The following is a 21,763-nucleotide window of genomic DNA, read 5'->3' on the forward strand; positions in this document are numbered from 1 at the left end:
CAAAACAAAACAGAGAAAAAAAGGTGGAGAAAACCGAACTGAACAGAGGAACAGAGCCTGGTGGTGTAGGAGAAGAGAGGAGTGTTGAAAGGTAGATTTGGTCCTGCGTCGTTCCCTCTGCTCCAGCCTGGAATGTGAGCAGCTCTGGTATCTGCTGCAATCAGAATCTAGAGGGGAGAGGGCAGCACACCAGAGAATCGCTCCACAGACTGAGACCGTTGTAGATGACCATTTAGGCTTAGGCTGCTGACATCATCATGAACAATACAATGAGTATGAATATTGTAGCTTCACACTGAAGGCATCAAAACTATGAATTAACACATGTGGAATTATATACTGAACAAAAAAGTGTGAAACAACTGAAAATATGTCTTATATTCTAGGTTCTTCAAAGTAGCCACCTTTTGCTTTGATTACTGCTCCGCACACTCTTGGCATTCTGTTGATGAGCTTCAAGAGGTAGTCACCTGAAATGGTTTTCACTTCACAGGTGTGCCCTGTCAGGTTTAATAAGTGGGATATCAAGCCTTATAAATGGGGTTGGGACCATCAATTGTGTTGTGCAGGAGGTGGATACAGTACACAGCTGATAATCCTACTGAATAGACTGTTAGAATTTGTATTATGGCAAGAAAAAAGCAGCTAAGTAAAGAAAAACGAGTGGCCATCATTACTTTAAGAAATGAAGGTCAGTCAGTTCGAACAATTGGGAAAACATTAAAAATGTCCCCAAGTGCAGTCTCTCGAAAACCATCAACAACCATCTACAAAGAAACTGGCTCACATGAGGACCGCCCCAGGAAAGGAAGACCAAGAGTCACCTCTGCTGTGGACGATAAGTTCATCCGAGTCACCAGCCTCAGAAATCGCAGGTTAACAGCAGCTCAGATTAGAGAACAGGTCAATGCCACACAGAGTTCTAGCAGCAGACACATCTCTAGAACAACTGTTAAGAGGAGACTGTGTGAATCAGGCCTTCATGGTAAAATAGCTGCTAAGAAACCACTGCTGAGGACAGGCAACAAGCAGAAGAGACTTGTTTGGGCTAAAGAACACAAGGAATGGACATTAGACCAGTGGAAATCTGTGCTTTGGTCTGATGAGTCCAAGTTTGAAATCTTTGGTTCCAACCACCGTGTCTTTGTGCGGCGCAGAAGAGGTGAACGGATGGAGTCTACATGCCTGGTTCCCACCGTGAAGCATGGAGGAGGAGGTGTGATGGTGTGGGGGTGCTTTGCTGGTGACACTGTTGGGGATTTATTCAAAATTGAAGGTATACTGAACCAGCATGGCTACCACAGCATCTTGCAGCGGCATGCTATTCCATCCAGTTTGCGTTTAGTTGGACCATCATTTATTTTTCAACAGGACAATGACCCCAAACACACCTCCAGGCTGTGTAAGGGCTATTTGACCAAGAAGGAGAGTGATGGGGTGCTGCGCCAGATGACCTGGCCTCCACAGTCACCGGACCTGAACCCAATCGAGATGGTTTGGGGTGAGCTGGACCGCAATGTGAAGGCAAAAGGGCCAACAAGTGCTAAGCATCTCTGGGAACTCCTTCAAGACTGTTGGAAAACCATTTCAGGTGACTACCTCTTGAAGCTCATCAACAGAATGCCAAGAGTGTGCGGAGCAGTAATCAAAGCAAAAGGTGGCTACTTTGAAGAACCTAGAATATAAGACATATTTTCAGTTGTTTCACATTTTTTTGTTCAGTATATAATTCCACATGTGTTAATTCATAGTTTTGATGCCTTCAGTGTGAAGCTACAATATTCATAGTCATGAAAATAAAGAAAACTCTTTGACTGAGAAGGTGTGTCCAAACTTTTGGTCTGTACTGTACATATATATATATATATATTCGAGTTTGTCCAATTTTTCCAAAATGAATTTTTTGAAAGCATTTTAAAGTCTGTAAATGTTTAAATAATAATAATCTTTACAATATTGTTTTTAATTTTGTCAACTTTTTATACATGGTTATTGAGATAGGCTGCACAGTGGCGCAGTTGGTAGCACTGCTGCCTTGCAGCAACAAGGTCCTGACTTCGATTCCCTCGTCTTTCTGTATGGAGTTTGCATGTTCTCCCTGTGCATGCGTGGGTACTCTGGCTTCCTCCCACAGTCCAAAGACATGCCTGTTAGGTTAATTGGTCTCTCTAAATTGCCCTTAGGTGTATGAATGAGTGTGTGCATGGTTGTTTGTGTGTTGCCCTGCGATGGACTGGCGACCTGTCCAGGGTGTACCCCACCCCTCGCCCATAGACTGCTGGAGATAGGCACCAGCTTCCCACTATGGAATAAGTGGTAAAGAAAATGATTGACTGACTAATATTACTTTACTAGAGGTGCACCTTTAACATGTCCTGCTGCTAAAACTGTTTCATTTCCCCCTAGGGGGATGATAAAGTATATGTTATCTCTATATTAATAATTGTATGATTGTTATAGAAGTTTATGTGCTAGTTCACTCGACTATTAATGGAGTGGATCCCTGTGCGACCAAGCTGGTAGTGTTTTATTAATTGGCTGTTATTTATTGTTCGGAGAATATCTCTTAAGACAAGCTTAAGCTTAAGACACTCATAGGGTCACTAAAAGTCCGCCTCACTACTCTTAACATTTCTTCTCGTTAGGAGCTCTCTTAAGGCCTCACGTGCTTCGTGAATAACTTTTATCTTACTGAGGGAAAATTCTAAGAAAAATCTGAGAATACAAGAAATTCTCAGATTTTTTCTTAATATGACGTCACTAGGAGCTTCTTTTAGTCTCAGGATTCTTTGTGAATATGGGCCCTGATTTCTGTCCTATTTATTAAATGGATCAAAACTAAGAACTCCCCACTTTTGGTCTATAATCATTATAAACCAACATGCTTTTTAATGCAATATTTCTAGATAATTACCTGTGATTAGGTTTACAGAATGTTCTAACATGATTAGCTAGTTTATTAGTTGGGTCATCTGCTCGTCTAGCTAGCCTGCATTTTGCTGCTTGACATACAAACGCTGTTTATTCCAGCACTTTAGTATCTGGTGTCTCATTAAAAGGACAGTACACCATAGAAACGGTATGACTCCAGAGGTTTCAAACTATAACTTAATACCAGAAATCCGCCTGTTCCTATTTGCGGGTGAAAGGGTCTATTCAACAAGTTTTTTTTAAGTTTGTAGTCTCAGCAGCAAATATCAGTTTAACTGTTTAAATCTCTTTATTATGCTAGGGCCAAAAGTGCCATAATTCAATAAATAACTTCTGAATAAATGTATTTATGTTATCATTTAAAGGTGTCAAGAATTTAATAGACTACTAAATTACCAAATATGTGTAACTCCATAATTAAAACTTAAAGTTTAATTTATTATGTTTTAAAGTTGTACATCATTTTATCAAGATTCAATTATTTGATGTTTCTGGGGTTACAGTCTATCATGAAATAGTTAAAACTGTCACTATGCCTTACTGAATAAACTCTGACATCTGATTGATGGTTAACCTGCACGGCAACCCAACTGACGACCAATAACCTCGCTTATGACCGTGTAGGCTCTGCCCACTGACCATGTTGGGAACATGCTGCATCACAGGACTGTGAAACATAAAATGGATACAAATTTTATTCATTGTTTTTCTGTTTAATTACTCAATTAAATCATGTATTTGTTTATGAAAACATTAAGATAATTATGAATGCATTATTTTTTTTATGTTTTTCCAGTTGTAGTGAAATTATCACACTTATCCCAGTTTGTATGTTTTTCAGAAAGCTGGAAATTCAGCGGGAAGTTTAAAAGGATGTTGATTATGTGCCGTGGAGATGAGGTCCATCTCTGTTAGGACTTGTCTGCACTGGATGTTACCAGTCAGAGGAGGATATGATTGCCATTATGGAAGTTGTTGGGCTTTTTAATTACATTAAGCTCTCTGCCTCAAATGTGATCATTCTGTTGTAATTGGATAGTTTGTTTCATTCACACTCTTTATAGATCTGACAGAGGAATAGATTTTCTGCTTCTCTCGTTGTCACGTTCCTCCCAAAGCATTTCTGAAAGGTTCTGTCCAAATGCCTTCCTCTATTGCTCTTTTCTGTCTTTGTTTTATTATATTTAAAGTACATAAAGACAAAATAATTGAACTCTGATGTCAAGAATTGCTTCATCTGCATGATCTTACAGCAGCAGAAAACACACCCTGATGGCAGACATAATTTAACTAAAAGCATGACTATTCAGAGAAAACTTAAAATCTCTCCAACATATCAAATATACGTTTTATTTAGTCCAAACACAGGAAGGAAATTAATTTGCCTATTCATTGAAGTTTAGTAAATACAGTGGATGTCAAACGTGTACACACCCCCATTAAAACTAGATGAATGTTATTTTTCAAGGTGGGGGGTGGGGATTTAGTATATGAAGAAGGTGCAATAACATAGCTGCAAAAGTGTGCACATCCTTATTAAACATTGATGAGGCACCTTTTAATTTTATTCCAGGATTCAATTTTCTTTAGTACGAGTCTATATGCATTTCACAACTTGTTTCTGGACTTTGGTTAGGCCATTCCAAGGCATTTGTGTCCTTCGGGTGGATATCTTTTGTTGTTTTGGATTTATGTTTGGACTCACTATGAAGATAGAAGTGCTCCTCATCTTAGGTTTTCTAGCAGACAGCTGTAGGTTTTTGATCAAAACTGACTAGAACTGTTAATGATTTTATCCGCCTTGAAAGAAGAAAACAAATCCAGCTGGAAAAAACTAACCATGATGCTGCAACCACCTTGTTTGACTGATGGTATGGTGTCCTTTAGTGATGCCCAATGTTGGTTTTGTCTCATATATCTTACAATTATAGCCCAAAAGTGTTACTGATCAGACCAGAACACACAAGGTCTGGGGAAATGTTATGCAGGCTGGATGTTTTCTTTGTGTCCCACTGTCACCAAGTGCTTGCTTCCTATTAATTTCTTTATGTAAAGAGTCATGAAATATTTATAAATACATTTTAATATGTTTTATTTTGTGAAAATTGGAGTACACAAAAAATGTTGGGTTTTTGCCTACAAGCGTTTTTACAAAAAAACCTGCTGTGCAATAAAGCACCTAAGAATGTGCATACTTAGAGGAATTAAATTCTACCCGCAGAGTAAAAACCGATTATAATCACAGTAATGAATATTAAACTTAAGTCAGAGCCTCAGTTGAGCATAAAGAACCTGCTTGTTATCAACACAGCACACTGACGACAGTAAAAAGCATCATTAACTGCGACCTTCATTTTTGCATCGTACTTAAAAGCTGCCTTACACATGATTAATCTGGGAATTTATATCAAGGCCTGTCTCTCACACACATAAACATCCCAGAGAATTGCTTGAGAGAGCGGCTCAGATCACAAACAGACATCCTGTGTGATGGTCCCGCCTGGCTGCAGTCTGATAAGCATTAGCCCTGGAACCGACATCTCGCTGTGAAGGCCGTGAGTAATGCAGGCTTCATCTGTATCACCGCTGGCCCTCGTATAAGCTACTCAGCAGCGACCTGGATTCTGCTGCCCGGCCCAAAAGGCAATTTTAAAACTTGGAAATCATCAGATTCTTTTTTTTTTCCAAGAAACTTAGATTTTTGTAAGAGAATCCTCATAGGGCCGCTTTAGACAACTACAGTTTTGTCTAAATAAGCGGTACCCAAACTTTTTGCCACATGGGCCTAAATTGCCAAGGTAAAATTTCTCGCTGGCCACAATTTTTTTTTTTCAATTTGCCTGTTTTGTACTAAACTAAACATGGTTTAATGAAACAAGTCAGCCTTATTTTTTTTCAAAAGGGATCCATAAATGATTGTAGATCTAAAACATAAAAATTGATCTTGCATGTTTGCCTTACTGATCACAACTCATATAGTTTCTGATTTTTTCGGGGTCAAATGTTTTCTTTTTGGCTGTTTTTGAGTCTGTTTTCAACAAGGACGGGATGTTGGTCACTCTTTCTTAGAAAAGACATGCAGTATTTTGTCAAGTTTAATGAATGTGTTGTTCGAAGTCTGTTCTCAAAAAAAAAAATCGCTGGATGTTTGTGGTCCTACTCACTATGAAATTAGAATGAAGTAAAAAGAAAACGACAAATACTGTACATTGTATCTATCATGTTCCATCATAATAAGAATTAAAGTCTCAGAGAAAAAACTTCTCCCCTGCTTTAACCGCCTGTGCTGGCAGACAAATTTGTAAAAAACATCTTTATTGTGGTCTACGGCCACACAAAATCAGTCCAAGGGCCGCAAATGGCTCCCAGACCACACTATGGACACCCCTTGACAGCACGGGGGTTAAGGTCTGGAGTCTGGACTCTGACTGGGTCAAAACAAATGTGGATTTATTTCTTTTTTTGCCGTAGTTCTCCCACTGGGCTTTGTGATCATTGTCCTTTTGGCTGACCTAATTTCTGCTGAGCCTCAGCTGTCAGACCGATGGCTTTATGTGTGACTGTATAATATTTTGGAATACAGACTGTGTGGTCTTCTCAGTTACTGGAGTGACTGGGTGGACACCAAATGGTTGTCAGCAGCACCTGGGATCTACCTACTCTCCTAATTTCTAACGAGGCTGGATTGATGGAAGTAGTTTTTCACACTTGACTCAGATTAATTATGATATAATTCAGCCTAGGCTGTATTTACCTAATTTAAAGTTGTCCTGGGGAACATACATACAGACTCTATCAATAAATTATTATCAAAATATTATAATAAAGTAAACTTATTTCACTTACTTAATTCAAGGCATGGTGGTGCAGTTGGTAGCACTGTTGTCTTGCAGCAAGAAGGTCCTGGGTTCGATTCCCAGCCAGAGGTCTTTCTGGACTTTGCATGTTCTCCCTGTGCATGCCTGGGTTCTCACTGGGTACTTCGGCTTCCTCCCACAGTCCAAAGACATGCCTGTTAGGTTAATTCGTCAATCTAAATTGCCCTTAGGTGTATGAGTGTTTGCATGGTTGTTTGTGTGTTGCCCTGCGATGGACCGGTGACCTGTCCAGGGTGTACACTGCCTCTCGCCCATAGACTGCTGGAGATATGCACCAGCTCCCCTGTGACCCACTATGGAATAAGTGGTGGAAAATGACTGACTGACTAACTTAATTCAATAAGTTAAACACATTATATAGATTAATTAAACAAAGGCTGATGTTTTCAAGCTTTTATTCTGTTAAGTAAGTTGATTTTCTGCTTACAGCTAATGAAAACATGATATTTAAGATTAGAATATCACATCAAACAAATAAAAAAAAACATTTTAATACAGAAATATGGGCTTGATGAAAGTGTATTTAACATCTGAGGCTGTTATTTTCAAATTGTACTTTTAATCTGACAATTGAATGTCATCGGAATGCATATCCTAACTTATTTAATGTGACTGTATATAATTAAAACCTGGGTGGTCTTGGTAGGGACATAGTGAGGTCTTCTGAGAGCATGCACAAAACCTGTGTTGTGCTTTCCATTAAGGAAAAGCACACATACCTCCAAATTGTGCATATAGGTTGGATGCTGGGAGACTGATGGAAGTTGTAAGTTTTTAGTCATGCAGTTAAATAGCTACAAAAAATTTCAAGCTTTAAAAGAGAATCCCTGTTATCATATTTAGCGATTATGAGGAGTAGGAAAACGCTTGGGAAGGGGTTCATAGGGTTTAGATTCTTACAGTTTTCCTGTGACTCCTAAAATACAATGTTCAAAGCTTCCGTGGTCCGCTCAGATTGATCAGTAAAAAACATTTTGGACTTAATGTGCATAATTCCCACTGATTGCACTCTCATTGATGGAGAGTGCTTTGTTTAAGAATACCCTTAGTTGCATCTAGTCATGCTGCTGATGAAAACATGAGGAATTTGTTTTCTTCAACACAACAAGGCTGAAACTGATGGTGGAGATGCAGAAACCGATATATATATGAGCTATATATTTATATGAGATATATACGAGCATCCTGCTGCAGATGTGAGAGTTGTTCAAATTTGCTGCAATCCAGTTATGTTTGAATTTTCTTGGAGACCTTAGAGACCATAGGGTGGCCTTAATCCAGTGTGATGGGAGCCTCTAACCCTTCTGTTGATGTAACACAAACTGAAATCTATCCTGGTTAGATGAATCTATTTACTTTAAAAGAATTGGATAAAATGAACTGTAGCTAAAAAAAAAAAAAGTTTCCTGATCAGTTGATCTTAATTTTGCTAAACAATTAATGTAAATCTCATTTCATTAGTTTATGACTCCAGACGTAAAAAGCACGCCTGTTTTATATTTGACTGTACAGAGTTTTCAGAAGCTTGAATGTAGCAAAATCAACAATTATTTGTTGTTCTTTAAAAATTGGATTACCTCAATTGATACGAATCTATACCCACCATGGTGGGCTATATGCTGCTTCAATGCAATGATTTATTTTGCAGTACGATCTATTATTTGGGATCTTAGTTTTAATTTATGCAAACACAGACAGAAACCTGAGACTGGCCACTTCCTTGCATTAAATTTCTGATTCACAGTGGGTGAAACGCCGTTAACACTACACCGAACAGCAAATCTATAAAAGCATGCAAAGTGTCTGAGCTCTACGCTCAGTAAGATTCATAAATTAAAGCTTGGTAGAAGTGTTGAAGCCAATTCGCCGGCTGCGTCTGGAGTGTGTTTGTGTGTGCTGCTCTCAGCGGTGAATACAGGACTCATTAGAATGGCTGTCATGTCACAGCAGAGCCTGCAGAGTTTCATCTAAATCACAGCTGAGTGACCAGTCATGTTTCTGCTCCAGAAAATCCACTCGAGATGAAACAGGAAAATCAATTAGTATATTTCCCATCTATTCTTTTGCAGTGACTGAAAATGTTCTACAGTTGGAAAAATTGTAAATAATATGAATTTTCTCAAAAAATATCATCTCCCTTATAGATGTCTTCCTTTTGCTTTTTCATCTCACTGAAATGTTTCACATCAGACAACTTGTAATATCAACCAAAGGTAACCTAAGTAAATACAAAAATATATTTTCAATTGATTATTTCTTTTATCAAGGTAACATCAATGTATCCAAACCTACCTGGCTATACAGGTCCTTCTCAAAATATTAGCATATTGTGATAAAGTTAATTATTTTCCATAATGTAATGATGAAAATTTAACATTCATATATTTTAGATTCATTGCACACTAACTGAAATATTTCAGGTCTTTTATTGTCTTAATACGGATGATTTTGGCATACAGCTCATGAAAACCCAAAATTCCTATCTCACAAAATTAGCATATAATTAAAAGGGTCTCTAAACGAGCTATGAACCTAATCATCTGAATCAACGAGTTAACTCTAAACACCTGCAAAAGATTCCTGAGGCCTTTAAAACTCCCAGCCTGGTTCATCACTCAAAACCCCAATCATGGGTAAGACTGCCGACCTGACTGCTGTCCAGAAGGCCACTATTGACACCCTCAAGCAAGAGGGTAAGACACAGAAAGAAATTTCTGAACGAATAGGCTGTTCCCAGAGTGCTGTATCAAGGCACCTCAGTGGGAAGTCTGTGGGAAGGAAAAAGTGTGGCAGAAAACGCTGCACAACGAGAAGAGGTGACCGGACCCTGAGGAAGATTGTGGAGAAGGGCCGATTCCAGACCTTGGGGGACCTGCGGAAGCAGTGGACTGAGTCTGGAGTAGAAACATCCAGAGCCACCGTGCACAGGCGTGTGCAGGAAATGGGCTACCGGTGCCGCATTCCCCAGGTCAAGCCACTTATGAACCAAAAACAGCGGCAGAAGCGCCTGACCTGGGCTACAGAGAAGCAGCACTGGACTGTTGCTCAGTGGTCCAAAGTACTTTTTTCGGATGAAAGCAAATTCTGCATGTCATTCGGAAATCAAGGTGCCAGAGTCTGGAGGAAGACTGGGGAGAAGGAAATGCCAAAATGCCAGAAGTCCAGTGTCAAGTACCCACAGTCAGTGATGGTCTGGGGTGCCGTGTCAGCTGCTGGTGTTGGTCCACTGTGTTTTATCAAGGGCAGGGTCAATGCAGCTAGCTATCAGGAGATTTTGGAGCACTTCATGCTTCCATCTGCTGAAAAGCTTTATGGAGATGAAGATTTCATTTTTCAGCACGACCTGGCACCTGCTCACAGTGCCAAAACCACTGGTAAATGGTTTACTGACCATGGTATCACTGTGCTCAATTGGCCTGCCAACTCTTCTGACCTGAACCCCATAGAGAATCTGTGGGATATTGTGAAGAGAACGTTGAGAGACTCAAGACCCAACACTCTGGATGAGCTAAAGGCCGCTATCGAAGCATCCTGGGCCTCCATAAGACCTCAGCAGTGCCACAGGCTGATTGCCTCCATGCCACGCCGCATTGAAGCAGTCATTTCTGCAAAAGGATTCCCGACCAAGTATTGAGTGCATAACTGTACATGATTATTTGAAGGTTGACGTTTTTTGTATTAAAAACACTTTTCTTTTATTGGTTGGATGAAATATGCTAATTTTGTGAGATAGGAATTTTGGGTTTTCATGAGCTGTATGCCACAATCATCCGTATTAAGACAATGAAAGACCTGAAATATTTCAGTTAGTGTGCAATGAATCTAAAATATATGAATGTTAAATTTTCATCATGACATTATGGAAAATAATGAACTTTATCACAATATGCTAATATTTTGAGAAGGACCTGTATGTGGAAAAGTTATTGGTCTTTGGACTGTAGACTACACACAATTCAGCTTGAAGTGAAATTGTTGTCCTGAACCTCTCTTTGACCATAATTATAGATATAGTTAAACCCAAAAGTATTTATACCCCTGTGTGATTTAGATCTGAAATAGTTTTATTTCAACTAAGTTTGTTTCTGTCATGATTCAGTTTTATGAATGACTCAATTGCAGAGATAGCTGAGGTAAAGCCAAGTATTTTAATAATAAAAATAAAAAGAACTTACAAAATGGTCTTTTAAATAGAGAACAGAGACCAGACACAGGAAATGGACCAGGCATGGAACAGAGAGACGAGGAATACGGCAGTAAACGGAGGCAACAGAAGAATTCAGTGGGAAATAATGAGATAATAGGAGCTTATGTACACTGAGGTAGAGCAGGAAACATGATAGGTGGACCAGAAGAGCTAATCAGATGGAATGAGGAGCGGCTGTGGTAAAGAGAAGGTAGAGCAGCTGAAGGAGGAAGACTAATTAACCAGAGCAGAAACAGAAATACAAGAAAACCTAGGAAAAATATCCAACAGAGATCTAATAAAAAGAGACTTCAGATAAAAAAAGAACACAAACGAATGAACTAACAAGAAAACAACTAACAGAATTTGGCACAGGGATTTAAACTTAAGAAGGCAAGACCTAAAGAACTAAATAAAGAGCAAATAAATGGTCAAAATACACACCAAAGACAATCAAAAACCCAAACACCTCAGGATCGTGTCATTTTCTGGTTGGGAATGAGACAGGCATCTCTCAATTGATAAGAAAACATAAGGAGTAAATAATTTTAAAAAATCATCCGTTTTTATTGTTTATTTCATTTTAATAAACATGGCAGGTCTAACGGTATTTATACCCTTCTCAACAATCAACGGAAAAGTAATTTGTTGGTATTTAAGTGATCAAACCCTACTTATAATTTCTGACTGGCTTTTTACATGTTTCCTCTGGTATTTTGATGCGTATGAGCTGAGGTTGGAAGGCCTCCTTCCCATCAACCTAATCTTCTGGTCCCGCCACAGATTCTCTATCAGATTCAAGTCGTGACTCTGGCTGGGCCACACCACAACATTAATATTACTTTCAGTCAGAAGAAACATGTTGGTAATGTTTGAAAGTAACTTCAAACTGCCAGGGGTATGGATAACTTTAGGCTCAACCAAAGGCCACCTGGAGTTATTTAGTTGCGTCAAAACAATTAGCAAAGACTGAGTGCATCTGCCCCATTTTTCCAAGACAACTTCAACTTTCAGTATCTGGCAGTAATTCAGTATTACTGGGGTGTTTTTGACTGGACAACAACAGGTTAATGGGCAAACCAACAAAATGCAGGACAAATCCCATCTGCGCTGTGCTGATGGGATGGTAATAAGAGGGTTAAACTGGGTTAAGGAGAAATGCAAAACAATGCAATTAAAGTTGTATTTTGGGAATTAGTTTTACAAATAAAACCAAAGTTTTGCCTGAAATAATTTGCATTTGGCTGAAAAGCCATGAAATTCTGGCATATTTTCTATTTTCTATTTTCTAACATCTATTTCTTGATTTATGAAGATAAAAACAAAATTACCTTACTTGAATGCCTTCTTCTCCTGCTTTACCCAATTTTAAGAGTGGATAAAAGAAACAGGACTCTGTGTCACAAAGTATGTATGCCCAGGGAAACAGGATGTCATGGATTACTAATTAAAGGTTCCTAGACAGCCATCTTAAGAAGAGCATAAATAATATATTTCACTTTATTTATAAGGACATTGTAAGCTTTGATAATAAACACTGAATCAAAAAAAATGTTTCTTATTAAACTTAATAAATATCCTCAGTTTGTTTGTTTCTGCTAATTTTTCAGTGTGATAGTGTATATTATTTCTGATGGCTTTTTACATATCTCTACCAGGAGCATGAATAAGAGTTAAAAGTGCTGTATTTATATTTTAACAGAGTTAGAAGTTATGTTTCATTTTCTGTTCTTATGCTATAACTTCCCAGTTTTGCTCTAATTTAGTTTATAAAATCCCTTTAGAAAGTGCTTAAAATGCAAAATACTTCATTAGTTTGTCTTCCTGCTTTTCCTGCTTGGTGGAAATGTAATAGCTGGAGCTATGGGGTAAGGTAGATGAAAATGAGGTTAAAGATTATTTTCAGGGCTAAAAATCAAACAGTAAATCATAAAGGGATAAATCAGGGATTAGAACCTTTCCAGAAATCCTAATTTTCCTGGAATAAAGCAAAGTTTGCTGCTTGAAGCCCCATGATGGGTTGGTTCTTTGCAGCCGGATCACGTTGCACATATTTTGCATGTACGCAATGCAAATATATGTGTTGTGAGAAATCTTTGCTGCGTGTTTTCTCTGAAGCCGACCAGTTCTTGGAAGGGGAGAGCCAGATTCTTGTGGCAGGTGTTTCCTGGTATCACTGAGACACGCTGAGAGTTTTAGCATCATTCGGACAGCACTGACATCGTGGTAATATTTATATCTCTCACGGCCTTGACCTTTTTGTGTCGTATGCACATCCACTATTATAGTGTAAGATATTACTACATTGACAGAGAGGAGAGAAAGCGTTTGCAGTAAATGATTACAAACCTTTTGGATTTCAGTTTAATTTGGACCCATTATGCAGCTTTAAATAGACAAAAATATACAAGTAGTATATCATCATCAGTTGGGGACGGTGATGCTGAACATGTCTCTGTGTGATCTTTGGAAACAGCCACGCATTTTGGCTCATCTGACAGCCTTCGTCTCAGTTTTTCTGGAGCTGTTGAGGGATGGAAATTTACTCTAGGCTGCTGTCATTACAATTCAGGAGCCATGAAGCAGATTTTACGAACCATCCGATGACAGCTCAGCACAGTTTGGCTTCACTCTGCTCAGAGATCCCTTTAAAAATATTTGCACTGGTGTAACAGTGTAAATGTGAGCTCTAAGTAGAGATGAAGGACATGTCAGAGTGAAGAAAAAGCTCTAAAATGTACTTTACCAGTGAAGTTACTGTATCCATGTCAAAGAAATGTAAGCTGAGCTAGTTACCTTGTTGGGTTGTATCACAGTACAGATGACCAAATAAAAGTCAGTTCACATTTACTTGCAAAAGTATCCATACCCCTTAAATGTTGTCTTAGTTTGTCATGTTAAACCCACAAACTTCAGTGTATTTTATTGGGCTTTTATGTGAAAGATCAAGGTAGTGCATAATTGTAAAATGGATGCAAAATGATCCCTGGCCTCACATTTGTATTCAGCCTTTTCTTTTCCATACTTTGCAGAGCCACATTTCGTTGCAGTTACAACTACAGCACCTGCCACCTGCCCATGGTAACTCTGATGCTCCTCCAGAGTTACCATGTGCCGTTATTCTCTTGATGCTGCTCCTTTTGTCTGGCCTGTCAGTTTAGGTGGACGGCCATGATTTGGTAGATTTGCACCTGTACCATACTCCTGTTTTTACTTGATGGATTGAACAGAGCTATGTTAGATGTCCTGGTCTTAGGGAATTGCTGATAACCTAACTCTGCTTTAAATTATTCATACTGAAATTAAATTACACACAAGGGGACTCTAATTATTAAAAACACTACTGCGGAAGGTAATTCTTTGCACGAGATTTTGTTCAGACTTATCAAATCTGAGGTGATGATTACAAATTAACTCCACACTTTTCAGGTTTGAAAACCATGTATCATTTTCATTCCAGTTCACAATTATGTTCTAATTTGTTTTGGTCTAGCACATTGAATCCCAATGAAATACTCCAAGATTTGTGGTTGTAACCTGACCAAACGGGAAAAAGTTCAAGGGGAATGAAAACATTTCTAGGGCACTGTACAAATGAGCTGAATATGTGGTTTTGTAACTATTAGTGAACACCTTTAAACCACCGACTCTTACTCCAAACCCAATTTTAGACATTTCTTACTTCGATTTCCCCGAGGCTCAGGACATAATACAGGCCTGACAAATCACAGCAGTTTGCCTCTTTGATCGACCTGAATCTCTTTGTGTGTGTGTGTGTGTGTGTGTGTGTGTCTGTGTTTGCCGTTGTTTATGTTGCCTATTTAGGATCTTTTCCGGTATAATTACTAACCTTCTGAAGACCAATGGGTCTTATGGGACCCGAACCCCAGCCCCAATGCGAGGGAACCCCATTTTTAGGGTAAGGCGTTAGAGTTAGCAGTATGATTTGATTTATGTTTAGGTTAGGGTTAGCAATACAATGGTTAGGGTAAGGCATAAATGCAGTTACTAAAATAAATAGAAGTCAATACAAAGTTTAGCAACGGTAGAAATAAAAACTTTGTTTGTGTGTGTGTGTGCGTGTGTATGTGTGTGCGCAACAATTCAAACAGTGCAGACAATTTACAGGCTGTGGTCTTGGCAGTCCAGGATTATTTCTGTCAGTGTCGTGTTGTGAAGCAAAGCAGCGTGACATTTAAATCTGTCCTGATGAGAGGGACGGTTTTATTTGTGCTTATGTGCCTCTTTGTGCATGTGTGCAGGAGATTTTTACAGGGTCCAGAAAAAACAATGTTCCAAATGTCATTGATTTTTACACATGTTGAATTTGAAATGGTAACTCCCTCCTTCTCTCCCCCACATCTCTTTTTGTCTTCCAGAGAAGTTGTTTGGGAAGCGCCTGCTGCAGGCCGGGAGACACATCCTGTCTCATAAGTCCTGGATGAAAACAGTGCCAACGGAGAACTGTGATGTCCTCATGACGTTTGCAGGTCAGCCGCTTAAAAATACCCATGCAGATGCCACAATTTCTAAAGTTTGTGTTTTTAGGATACCAAACAAAAAAGAAAATCTTTTGCAGATCGTTTATCTGCTATAAAAGAACATGACAGAGCAGGTTTTCACTGCTGGATAATATTGTCAGTGTGTGACCTGCTGATTCTGAAGCATTTGCAATTTAATTTAATTCAACTGTTAAATGAAACGAAAAAAACTAAATGTGCTGCCGGTTCTTTGATTAGAGGCAGTGGTTCTGAATCCAACAGAAAATGAAGGGATTATCTCCCATCTTTGCAATATTTCATTAACTATCTGAATTGTTCTAAACTCAAAACAAACTATCCCAATAAACATGTTGGCTGATGCATTAAGAGTAAAAGTCACTGTGCTTTTTGTGTTGTTACACTTAATTAAGAGAAAAAAAAGGATTTTTAATTTTTGATCTTCTGATCAAATTTGATCAAGAGAAAAATAACGAATTTTGCTCGCCCGTCTGAAGTAACACTTAATATTTCACCATTTATTTGTCTTTCCTTCTTAACCCTTATACCAAACTCAACTAATTATTTAATTATTCAAACCCTGTAGCACCTTATTTGCTGACACAAGTCATACAGGGCTGTGTGTGGGACTTACTTAATGAGATGCAAACCATCAAAAATGAAATTTTTGGATTATTACCTCAGTTATGACTGCATTTTATGCACCTGGCAGCCATATTAAATTTTGAGGATGGAGTTGATGACGAGATAGGGTGAGGAGCTCGGCCATCCGGGAGGAGCTCGGAGTAGAGCCGCTGCTCCTCCACATCGAGAGGAGCCAGTTGAAGTGGCTCGGGCATCTATATTGGATGCCTCCTGGACGCCTTCCTCGGGAGGTGTTCCAGGCACGTCCCACCGGGAGGAGGCCCAGGGGACGGCCCAGGACACGCTGGAGGGACTATGTCTCTCGGCTGGCCTGGGAACGCCTTGGTCTCCCGGAGGAGCTGGAGGAGGTGTCTGGGGAGAGGGACGTCTGGGCGTCTCTGCTGAGTCTGCTGCCCCCGCGACCCGGTCCTGGATAAGCGGAAGACGACGAGTACGAGTTGATGAGTAACTTCTCACTTTCCAAGTCACATTTCTGGCTTTAAACTTTAACTGCATGCAGCTACGAGTCCTGACTTGAATCTGATAGACAATCGGTAGGAAGCTGAAAATTAGGGTAATGGAAAGGAAGCAAACCTCGATGTCTTGAAACTCATCACCAAATATAAATTAGAATAACATGCAAGGGTTTGATCCCAAAGATTTTGCTACTAATTATTGAGGAAGGTATAAATATAAATATTTTGACATGCAATTTTATGAAACTGTTATTAAACAGTTATTTTTGCAATGTTTTACTATCTTTTAAGACATACCTGTCTCATTTTCTACCAGAAACAAAGTTTATGGTTAAATGAAAACACGTTTAAACCCAAATCTGCCAGTGCCACGTTTGTGGCAAGCTTCTGACCCACGTGCAAGGATCAAAGTTCAACCAATTTACTGCAATTTAACATTAGATGGTGATGTGTTTGTCCGGGGGTCAAGAGGTAATCCTGCTAAACACAGAGAGAATAAGAATAAAACCAGGAAGAAACAAGAAGATAAAACACTTGGAACATTAATGGAGGGCTAGAGGAACCACATGGGTTGGCACTCAGACGTCGAAAGACGGGCAGGCAGCTCCTCTTCAGCGCCAGCTGATGAGCTTCATGAATCACAGGGGTGCTGTAGCACACCACTCAGCCCCTCTCCGGGACAGCCTGCAGCTCAGTGTAAGAAAAACACATAAACATAACACCTGTCATAACAAAGCCAGGGGTATGAATAATTTGGGACCTAACTCTATACATAAAGATTTTTAAAAATGTGATCTAGTTACTTCTATTTAAAACAGAAAAACAACAATTATTTCTGTTGCTGCTGTAAAAAACACTTAGAGTTATAGTTATTATTACCTCCGATAAAAAGGTTATGTTTTTGTCACCGTTGGTTTGTCTGTTTGCAAAATATCTCACGAAAATATGAACGGATTTGGATGAAAGTTTCTGACAAGGTGCATATTACGACAAGGAACATATGATTAGATTTTGGTGGTGATGCGGAGCACCACAGCTGTCAGCAGCTGACATTCAGTGGCCTGAAGTCATCCAGAGTATATCTGATCAGTAAAGAAAAAACCTGACATGTGCCAATGACCCTATTGCCTTGGCGGAGGTCTGCGCTCTATGAGTGCTTTTCTAGTTCGGATTTAGAAATATATAACTTTGAAAAAAGTATGGAATAAATAGCTGTTACCTTTAGTAGTAGATTTATGTGCTTATTGCACAAAATATAATTTTTTTTTGCGGTTCTATCAAGCAGGTATTAGATTGCTTTACAGACATCCAACTTGTAGCCTGTCAGTTGGACTTTTAAAACGTTAAGAGTGATGGATGTCACCCCCTTTTGTTTCCCCACCATGACTGTCCACATTGTTCACAAACAGAAAATATATTTAAACAGCCGAATTTGCATTTCTCATAAGCATGGGGAAAGTGTAGTAGCCTTCTATTTGCCAGCTGACTGGCGGTGTGCAGCAATTGGTGCGGGAGGGGGGAAGCAGTGCTGTCTTACTCTGTCCTGCACACAGTTGGAGAAAAGTCAGGTCTCTCCAGCACTTCCCCTGGCATCTCATTAAAAGGACCTTAAACCAGATGAACTGTACGACAGAAGGTCTTAGCAGTTTTAAACCTTTTTAAATTCTCAGTATACCTGGAAACCATTGGACACCTTGAATGACAATATCTTAATAGACTACATGATGATATAGGACTGTAGAATATTAGAAGGTCGTGCAATTGCAACGTTATTGTTGAATTTTGTGCTGCTGATATCTGGTGAAATCCAAACATTTCTCACTGCTAGAGTTGTACAATATGTCGTAATATCAGTGTGCTATTTCCCAATTGCAAAAATCGCTTGGACACAGTATTTACCAGTCTTAGGTATTCACTCTATGCATATGGAGACATATTTGGTCAGTTTTATGCACTTTCAACTGGGCTTAATATGCTCCCACCTGAAGTGTATATTTGGTGGCTGAGATGCAAAAGCTCACAGAGATTGGTGGGGACATTTTCCACTCCGTACTCGATTCCCTTGCCCCTGTTAAATTTCGCTCTGTCACCTTCTCTCACTCTGCCCCATGGTTTACCCCTGAGCTCCGGATCCTAAAGGCAGAAGGATGGCAGCTAGAGCGCCTTTAAAAGAAAACCAGACTAACAATTCACATTGACATTTACAGAACCCACCTCAATTTCTACAAAGACAAAATCAAAACAGCCAAATCTCTCCTCTTCTGTATTCCAGTGACACCTGCCCCTCCCTTCTCTCATGTTTTAACGACGAAATTATCAATATTCATCAGCCATATTCCATATTTTGCTACTTCAGTATCCAGTTCCACTTCTATATGGATGACAACCAGCTCTAACTCTCCTGCAAGCCACCCGCCACACTACCCTCCACCCATCTCTCCTCTTGCCACTCTGCCATCAACTCATAGTTCACAACAAACTTTTTCAAACTTAATTCAGATAAAACTGAAATTGGCACCAATTCCAAACCAATAACCTTTCTCTGACCGTTGACAGTTCCTCAGTCTACCCCTCCCTTCAGGTAAAGAGTCTGATTGTCATTGTTGACACCACTCTCTCCTTTCAGTCTCATATTGATAATATAATCCGGTCTGCTTATTTCCACCTTCGTTCCATAAACCGCCTCCGTTCCTCCCTTAGCCCCCACTCCACTTCTGTCGTCATTCAAAGCCTGGTCACCTCCAGTCTTGACTACTGTAATTCTCTCCTCTACGGTCTTTCACAAAAATTCCTCCATAAACTTCAGATGATTCAGAGGTCTGCCACCCATATCATCGCCCAGACCACCTCCTTTCATCGCATCTGTCTTATTTTACAACAGCTACACTGGCTTCCCCTTAAATACATAACTCATTTTAAACTACTCCTCATTACATTCAAGGCCATCCACAAGCTTGCCCCACCTTCCCTGTCCCAGGTCCTCTACGTTCACACGCCCTCCCGCTCCCTCAGGTCTTCCTCCTCCATTCACCGTCCGCCTCAGCACCATGGGGGGAGAAACTTCTCTTACTCTGAAATCAGCTGCCACCTGATATCAATATTGACTCCCCTCCTCAGTTTAAAATGTGCCTCAAAACTCACCTTTTTAAATCTGCATATTCCCTGTAATGTTTTTTTTTATTAATGTTGAGTTGCTGGTGTTTTGTAGATTCATTATCCTCTGTTTACTGTTTTTAACTTGTCTTTTACAGTGTAGTTGAGTGTTATAAAAGGTGCTTTCAAATCAAATGTATTATTAATTATTATTATTTTATAATGGTAAAAAAAGCTAATAAGCACGCAGTCAAACCTAAGACTTGGAAACCTTTTAGCACTCCCGTCTAGCTTTTATATAAAGTCTTTCCAGTGAGGCTTACAGAATAATGTAATAAAGATTTTTTCAAATATGTTCTTATTTGTGGTCTAAATAATGTTATGCTAGGATGAGATTAGTAGTCGAAGGTTTACAGGAACAAATATGTCTCCCAATAAAATTTTAAAATAAAAAAGTCATTTTATATTGATACTCTTAACAATGACTAATGTCCCATTAAAGGCTAAATGAATTCTGATTTTATTAGTTTTCATAAACAATGGAAATAAACATATTTAGCGCAGAAAAGGATAAAGACAGTTTTATTTAATTCCTGTAGTTTTTCCATTATTTTCAGCAGATGTAGGCAAACAAAGTGACTCGTTCCTAGCGAACAGATGCTGGTAAGGAATAAACAGTAAACCACTGCGGAAGTATTAGGCTGATCTTGCTTGTTTACGAAGGAAAATGTATTTTTGTTTTTTCTTCAGACACAACAGATGACCACACGTTGCTGTGGTTACTGAACCACATCCGGCTTGGAATCCCAGAACTTATCATCCAAATCCGGCATCATAAGCACACCAAAGTCTACGCATTCTTCATCACTGCTACGTACGAAAAGTAAGAAACCTGTGATTTCTTAGTGGGAAACAACATTTTATAAAGACTGTAGTTTTTATTTGTCGAATTATAAATCAGAAGCACTGCTGTTATAAATGGCTAAAAATGGCTAAAAAACATTTTAGATATGTTTAAAGGTTTTTTTCTTTAAGAAATGTACTTTTATTGTCTCTGATATCACAGATTCTTGACGGCGACAGAAGGAGGCGAAATGTCCATCTCTGTCTGATGATTTGATCAGTTTAGTTTTGTCTTGTGATGCTAAATTTGTTCAAATGTTTTAACCAAGCTTGTTATTTCTGATAATTCATAAACAAAAAGAAACCTTGCACAGCAGAAGCTGTACTAGCTTTTTCCAAAGGCGTTTACATAATAGGACTCTAAATCTCATTGGTGTTTGTGCAAAATTAGCAAAACAATATTATTATTGCTTTGTATTTGTTGGACCTTTTAAGTCTTGCTCTTAAAAAACAAGACAACAGATTTTTTAGATTTTTGCACCTTTTAAATATAGTTTTCTTTTAAAATGTGTCCTTTCTGAGCAGAATGACGATTCAAACCTTCTGTAGATCTTATGAGATTCACTGCCCTGACCTGCTGCAGGTTATACTCTAATGGCTGTTTAACTGGGACTCTGAATTAATTCACCATTTGTAGAATTTAGGCAGGATGCTACTCTTCTGACACTTCTACACCTCCATTCAAAAGAAACATGCACAAACTGTTTATAATTTATGTAACACATCACCTCTTGTTCCAGAAGCTTTAGATGCAGTCATTTTAGGTTGCTGCTGAATTTGGGATGTAAAGTTTGCTGTTCTGCGCTGTGGGAAATGGAAACTTTTGTTTTAATGGTTTCACATTGAGCTGCTGCTACAGCACAGCAGTGCTTAGAGGTGATGAATCATTAGTGAAATTGCCAAGCTGTTTGGTGCGTTCAGCTGCTTCTAGCGGCAGATTTAATTAAAGTCAAATGGTTTGGATTGTATTTACACCTAGTGTGCTGTCCACTGCAGAATCTAGTTTGGAAAGAAAACCGCAGGAAAGTCAGGGAAGAACCCAGAGTCAGTTCAGTCTCCTCCCTGACTTTCATAGTTTAGATGGCAGTTCTTCAAGGCTTCTCTTCTCTTGATAGTTGAGGGTAAGGCCGGTCATTTGACTGGTCTTTTAGCATTGTGACTTTTCAATTTGAA

The 21,763-nt window shown here is 39.1% G+C and overlaps 1 protein-coding gene across 1 annotated transcript in view; it reads left to right on the top strand.

Moving 5' to 3' along the window:
• The window catches only part of ano8b (anoctamin 8b), a 57,936-nt gene that overhangs the window by 20,618 nt on the left and 15,555 nt on the right, over positions 1-21,763 (top strand). Inside the window, exons 2-3 of the mRNA XM_047374785.1 lie at positions 15,375-15,485; positions 20,438-20,570. Coding sequence (XP_047230741.1) covers positions 15,375-15,485; positions 20,438-20,570 — 244 coding nt within the window. The remainder of the gene's footprint in view (positions 1-15,374; positions 15,486-20,437; positions 20,571-21,763) is intronic.

The sequence above is a fragment of the Girardinichthys multiradiatus genome, chromosome 9 (genome assembly GCF_021462225.1).
Source record: "Girardinichthys multiradiatus isolate DD_20200921_A chromosome 9, DD_fGirMul_XY1, whole genome shotgun sequence".
Classification (NCBI taxonomy): domain Eukaryota; kingdom Metazoa; phylum Chordata; class Actinopteri; order Cyprinodontiformes; family Goodeidae; genus Girardinichthys; species Girardinichthys multiradiatus.